At 46.1% G+C, this 6,903-nt stretch overlaps 1 protein-coding gene across 1 annotated transcript in view; it reads left to right on the forward strand.

Moving 5' to 3' along the window:
• Positions 1-355: 355 nt before the first annotated feature.
• Cpa2 (carboxypeptidase A2) overlaps positions 356-6,903 on the forward strand; it is a 23,713-nt gene continuing 17,165 nt past the window's right edge. Inside the window, exons 1-5 of the mRNA XM_021191178.1 lie at positions 356-437; positions 2,754-2,835; positions 3,498-3,632; positions 4,109-4,204; positions 5,738-5,839. Coding sequence (XP_021046837.1) covers positions 373-437; positions 2,754-2,835; positions 3,498-3,632; positions 4,109-4,204; positions 5,738-5,839 — 480 coding nt within the window. The 5' untranslated portion in view covers positions 356-372. The remainder of the gene's footprint in view (positions 438-2,753; positions 2,836-3,497; positions 3,633-4,108; positions 4,205-5,737; positions 5,840-6,903) is intronic.

The following is a 6,903-nucleotide window of genomic DNA, read 5'->3' on the forward strand; positions in this document are numbered from 1 at the left end:
ACTGTAAACGCTTTGTCTGAGACCCAGAAAGGACTTTAACCTCTGGGTCTATTAATCTGGCTTCTATCATCCAGCAGGGCTAGCAGCACGTAGGTTCTCAATCATAAACATCTGATTTGCCCTTGGTATGCTTTAGCAACCTTGTTTTCTTTCCACTGATATCTGTTATCTCAACCTAAAAAAAGGAAAATATACAGACAGGCGATAGTGAGCTCTGGTATCTGAGACCTTGAGAATTTGACAAGCAGGTGAGAATTTGGCCATATGGGAATTCCTTTGAATTCTCCTAGAGTCAATAGATAGCTCTCAGCCCTGCTCCCTATAAAGTTCAGGGAGGGCTCTGAACTCTGGACTCTGGGAAAAGCATTGACCATGAGGTTGAGCCTGTTATTGGTTGCCCTATTTGGGCATATCTACTGTCGAGAAACATTTGTGGGGTAAGCGAGACTTTCTGGTGTTCATCTGAATTCTACTTACTTGATTCCCGAAACCTTTCATCTGGTCACAGCTTGGTCACAGCTGGTCACAGAATAAGGGATGCATGTGCTCTGTGTTTTCAGAGCCCTCTTAGGTTGAGGGTAGAAGAGAGACCTTTTATTTGGTAATAAAGAGTAGGATTGATTGCACGTTGGGGCACTCACAGACTGTGGTGGCTTCTACTTACTATGTACAGACAACAGGGGAGAGGCTAGGGATTTTGCATGAAGGAGAAATGTATTTTGAATGGTAGTCTTGACACTTCCGGTGCCTGTGGGAGCCTGCAGTCTGACTGGAGACCGAGGACAATTGCTGTGTGCCGGAGCCTGGGAGTTCCCTCATCTTTTGCTAAGGAAGAACAGCTTTAAAGATAGGGCAGGCTGTCTTTGGGAGAGTTGGTTCTGCGAGATGAGCTCAAGACCTATTCCTCTTCCTTTCCCACGACCTTAGAAAATAATTTATGGGCTGCCACAGGAGTGACTCCATTTTGTAAAAATGAATTTTCACAGAACTGCCCCCCCCCTTTCCCTCCAGTGGTCAGAATGTGGGGCTGACAGACGGCAGGGAAGAGATGCTATGTCTACCCCTTGCCTCAGGCGTCCTTGGAAGGGCCTGTCTCCCACCCACCTCACACCTCTCTGGACTTTATCCTTCCTGTCAGCACTTGTCTTCCTATTTTCTTATCTGGGTGGTAGGGCCTCCTCAGGGGTCGGGAGGCCCGTTTGGGCTGCAGGTGTTCGGTGATACCTCGCCTGCCTTTAGGACTCACTCACCTTGCTTTTGAAATCCTCTGACTCTTGCTTTGTTTCGTTGGTCTTTCACTCTGTAGCCCTGGCAGCCCCCGAGCTCATGTAGGACGCAGGCTGCCCTCAGCCCCTTACCTTGTAGCCTTCCTGCCGCTTTTGCCTCCCAAGTTCCAGGCTTCTAGGTGTGAGCTACCCACACCAGTCCCGATTCCACAGTTCTGTAAGGGTGCATTTTTGGAGAGTTTTCTAAGAGAATTAATGAAGCCATGAAATTAATTAATTAATTATTAATGAAATTAATGAAGCCAATTTGATTTGGGAATCAGAGAACGAAATGAACTTTAGGATTTCTAGAATGTTGACTAAGTATGCATTAGAAATCTATTTCTAATTTTTATTATTTTTTTTTTTTTTAAGTCACACTCCCTACCTTTTTGGGCTGAGCAACTCCTAGGGCTTCCATCCAGGAACTACTAGTATAATCTGCTCCTTTCCCCAGCCCCTCACTTTAAGGATGGACTCCTGGGAGACCATGCATTAACTAAAAGTAATGAGACCCAAATGGAGGAATTTTCAGACCATTTGTGGCAGATGGCTACTTGCAGGCAGAAGGGCCTGGAAGAGCTTGCGTTCTGCCACTTGTGTGTCACCCGGGAGAGCCGTGGAAACCAACCGTGTGGCGCTATCTGAAGGCCTGGCTTCCCACTCTCACCCGTTCTAGTGCGGGTGTTCACATTGCATCGTTCCTTCTCCAGAGCACACGAACGGGAAGTCAGCGTGCTGGGAAAACAGACGGAGAAAGAAAAGGCTCTGCTACTAAGCAAAAGGCTCTTCCACCCAAACTTTTCGCTAACAGTACACTGGCCAGTTTGGGAATTTCTCTTTTCTGCCATAATACCGTTCTTTTTTCTCCTTTGAGCTTCTGCGAGCGTGTGGGTTTGACCCACTACTCAGTTTGCCTGGGCCTCATTTTTCTCTTGCTGTGCACCAAGTTTGTTTAGACCATGGGCCCCGGAGATGCTACTCTGTTACATTTTCAGTCAAGAAAATAAAACCAACATAACAAAAGCAACCAGAAAACTTCATGTGTCCCCAGATGTGGCTCTAACTCCTCTTAGGAGCACCAAATTAATTACTCTCCCTGCCCTCTTTTTTCCTTTTTGTTCCTCCCTGAAAAGCAGGAACAGACAAGTTTTAGGAGCCAGTGCTTTATGAGCAGCAGGTGTTGTTTGACAAATACTCATTAGCTCAAGGAAAGGAAACTTTAACAGCAAGCAAGCTTCCTGCTAGGAGCAGGTACACCTCTTAATTATTATTTAGATAACATTTCCTTGGAGGAAATCAAGCTGTTTGATCACCTCCTCATTCTGGGGATGTGGGTCAGTACAGGATTTATTAGTTTCTGGCTTGTGAAAGAGATTATTGACTTCTGCATTCACCTCCCAGCAGAGGCTGACTGGAGCACAGAACAACGGGAAATGGTGAACAGCTTTGGCTTTTAAGGTTCTGTCTGTGGTTAATCTATTTCAGAGATCAAGTTCTTGAGATCATCCCAAGTAATGAAGAGCAAATTAAGACTCTGCTGCAATTGGAGGCTGAAGAGCATCTTGAGGTATTTGTCATATCATCAGCGTTTTCTCCCTCCAGGAAATAAAGTCGGCGTGATTGGCAGCTATTTTGGGTCTGTAGTTTGACTCCTTGGAGGTAGTGTGGGATGCCGACTCTTAGAACCTGGACTTTAGCTCCAACTCTACAGCCCTGAGCAAACTGCCTTCTTTCCCGGTGATTCATTTTCACAATCAGAAAACTGAGGAAAAATATATCATTCTTCATATCTCACAGGACTACTGCAAGACTTGGGGAAAGGAAAAAAAAAGATGGAAACTGCGAAAGCTGAACACCTTTAACTCATTATTTCCCCCTTAAAATTATTTATGGCATTAATACTCCATGATGAAATGAATTGGACCTCTTGAGTGCCAGATTGATTTTATTTTTTTTAAGACCTCCCATAACTTAAAATCATCTCTTCCTCTGCCAATTTTAATATCTGGTCATGGGGTGTGTGTGTGCTGAAAACAACATATTTGCTGACCCTTGGGTACACAGAACCTCTTGTGTCTATATCCTGGTGGTTCTGGAATGATTCTGGTTTTGTAGACTCAAAATAAACTAGGCAGCCAGTTGTGTTATTGAAATCCATCAGTACACAGCTATCTGTTTCTCCCAGAGCGATTGCGTCATTCTCTTGGCTTGAATCTTTATTCCTTTCAGCTTGATTTTTGGAAATCCCCCAGCGTCCCCAGGCAGAAAGTCCATGTCCGAGTCCCTTTTGCCAGCATCCAAGATGTCAAAGTTTTCCTGGAGTCCCAGGGGATTGCTTATTCCATCATGATCGAAGATGTTCAAGTAAGTGTCCAGAAAGCAGCCTTGCGGAGAGGCCTGCTGGTCCTCCTCCTGCTCTGCCAGGAAAGGAACCTGTGGGTTTCACACGGGTCTTCAGTCCGTGAGAAGTCCTATGCAGGGTGGCAGGGAGGCACATTTCATGCAAATGAAGGGAGACCGATCTGTGATTCAATTACTTTCTTAATGAGAGGTTAACTCCGAAAGGCAGACTGAGCCACAAGATGGTCGGGATGCCCTCTCAGCACTGTCACCCCTGGTCTGCAGCTGCTCCCTGACCCCAGCCCATGTATAACCCATGCCTTCTCAGAGTACTACCAGATTAAGAGGTATCTGACCCAGAGCCTATGGACGAGATGTAAAGACAGTGAGGATAGGTCAGTCCAGGGGACCAAGCCTCAGCACGTCAATCACCCCACCAGACTGAATTCATTGCTGGTGCCAATGCACGCAATGCAAATCATAGAGTTGTTTCACCTTAGGTTCTGTTGGATCAAGAGCGTGAAGAAATGCTGTTCAACCAGCAAAGAGAGCGTGGCACTAACTTCAACTTTGGGGCCTACCATACCCTGGAAGAGGTAGGCATTTCAAAATGGAAGCTCAGAGGAACCAGCTGCTCTTTTCTCTGAGGACAAAGCTACTTCCTGTGTGTGTGTGTGTGTGTGTGTGTGTGTGTGTGTGTGATCGGATAACCTAGATATTATTCTCCTTCTGTTTCCTAGCTTCCTAAAGTCTCCTTCAGATTTCGTAGTCAGTGCCTGCTTAATGCAGGAACTGAAGTCTGCTTGTCCACCCCAACAGCCACTCGGTTATTTTGGAGGTGTCAGGAATGTTTTAAGTGAGGCCACAAATAGCTCGTTCACACTCTTCCCACAGCACTCCTTTGCCGAGTTTTAAGCTGCATAGGCTACAGAGTCACTCAAGAGTGATGTGATTAAAGGTGATTAACGGTGGTCTTGGATGTGTCAGGGGCCACTCTGAAGCACCTGACTCCCACTCGAGGGTCTGTTTGTGTGTTGGGGGCTCCCAAAGTGCACATTGATCCAAGGTCACACAGTAGCAGAAAGTCTAGTCTCTGACTTTCTGGGTCTCACTCTCCTCTCTATCAGGGCAGTGTGGGGCTCTGGAGGTTCTTGGCATGCACAGCACTTCCCAATATGACACAGCCTTTTCAGGGAAGCAGGTATAGATCTACTTATCTGCACTGTCTGATTGGCAGTGATCATGGGAATTAAGAGGTGAAGAGAAGAATAGGAAAGACTAAGGGGGCAATAAGCCAACAAATGAAGTTTAAGATGTATTAATTTTTTTGCCATAATTTATTTAGTGATAAAAGCTATTTAAAATGATTGGAGTGGGGTGGGGGGCGGATATGAACAAATTTGTTTGTTTCATTGCCAGAAATACCAGCAGGATTAAGCATGGGGTAATACCACCTGGTAATATATATTATATATGTGTGTGTCTTGTTACCTTCCTAAAATTCTCCCACTTAAGAAAAAAGTGTCTTAGTTCAGCTAGCATTAGAGTGTGAAAGAACACACATATATAAAGCGTGCTCTCTCTCACTTGCCGATCTAACAAATAGGTGTTTGTGGCAGCAAATGCTGGCAACAGCTGGATACTGTCTCAGGTCTGTCTCTGTAATGGCCGGAAGCCTTGAGATGTGGAGAATGCTCAGAATTTCAGTGAGCCTTAAAAATTGTGGTTGGAGTAGCCAGTGACTGGAGGATGTCCCCATTGTCCCAGGGCCTGCACTAATGCATTTTGTATTTTGTAGCACAAGTCAGCAACATCTCTTTTGGTGTCACTATGGTTTGCTGGTTAAGGTGAAAGACTTCCCTGCTGGACGTGGTCTATGGGGGAAAAAGCCACAGGCAAATCAGACAAATGCCATTTTACTTTGCACAGAACTGGAAAGAACCGGCTGTGCTGGGGCAAGATGGCTTCTCTTTTTTAGAGTGACTCATCATCCCCATGATGGCTTCCTGCTGTCCCCAGCCAGGCTGCGGAGAGACCTGGAACGCACTGGCACTGGCGTCAAGACCCTAATAGCTGCATTCACTCAGTCACTCAATTACAGATGCCTGTTTATCATTTGAACCTCCCAGATTTACCAGGAAATGGATAACCTCGTGGCTGAGAACCCTGGTCTAGTGAGCAAAGTGAATATCGGTTCATCTTTTGAAAATCGGCCCATGAATGTGCTCAAGGTATAAAGGGAACAGTGACTTTTGTTTTCCCTCTCATGATGCTTCTAGAATTCCGCTCCTCCCAGCTGGGCTTGCAGAGCAGGTCCCCCCACCCCTTTTTTTTCTCTCGATTTTTTTCTTCGTCTCTTTTTTCCTTCCTAACCGGTCTTTGCTGGTTTTGAGCATCTCTACCACCACCTGCCCCCCTTCCTTTTTCTTTTTTCTTTTTTTTTCTCTTTTCCTGCACGCTGACGCAGGTCTGCAGGAGAGAATTAATGTGTCCTGATAGATGCGTTCACGGGAAGCCAGGCCGAGCTCTCCAATGGGAGCCTAGCTGGAGAGGCGGTGGGCGCGGGGGAGGGGCGGGTGAGCCCCGGGGAAATTAATCAAAGTGGGAGTTCTTTGCGGATTTTTTCTTTTCTTCTCTCTTTCCTTGTAAAAGCCAGCTTAAAAACAAGCAAGCAAGCAAGCAAGCAAAAAGCGCCAAGTAATTGTTTGAACCACATTAAAAAGGCAAAGAACCCCCCCAACCCCCCCAACCCCAAAACTAGTTTCTCAGTGTACAGAGGATGACAGACAACTAAATGCAAAGGTAATGAATGAAGGCACCCCCCCCCCTCAGGTGACAGTTGAAAACTGACTCAGGTTCACCGACTGGTCACCCCTAACAATATACGGGATGATAGTTTCAAGCATTCACACTTTGTTCAGAAAAAACCAAACAAAACAAAACAGTGAAAGTTATTTCCCCAGACTTCCTAGAAAGAGTTTGTTAAAGGGGGGTGTGTGTGGGGAGGTAATGTCACAATGCCCTACTAAATTTGGAAATGTTGTGGCTAGGAACCAACTGACTAACTGGGACATGGATTCCTCCAGAGCGGTTTCCCCAAAGCTGGCCTGGGAGGGGTTGCCACTGCTAGCCAGTGGCTAGGCTGCACGGTTACTGCCGCCCCTTTCTTTTCTGTCTGGCCTACCTCCGAGTCACAAGTCACAGACCTCTGAATTCTCCAGCCTTGGTTTTTCCTGGCCTTCGATTTTTCCAAGTGGTTTGGTGGTTGAGACACTTTCTTTCTTTCTTTCTTTCT

This window comes from Mus pahari, chromosome 2 (assembly GCF_900095145.1).
Source record: "Mus pahari chromosome 2, PAHARI_EIJ_v1.1, whole genome shotgun sequence".
In the NCBI taxonomy this organism is placed as follows: Eukaryota; Metazoa; Chordata; class Mammalia; order Rodentia; family Muridae; genus Mus; species Mus pahari.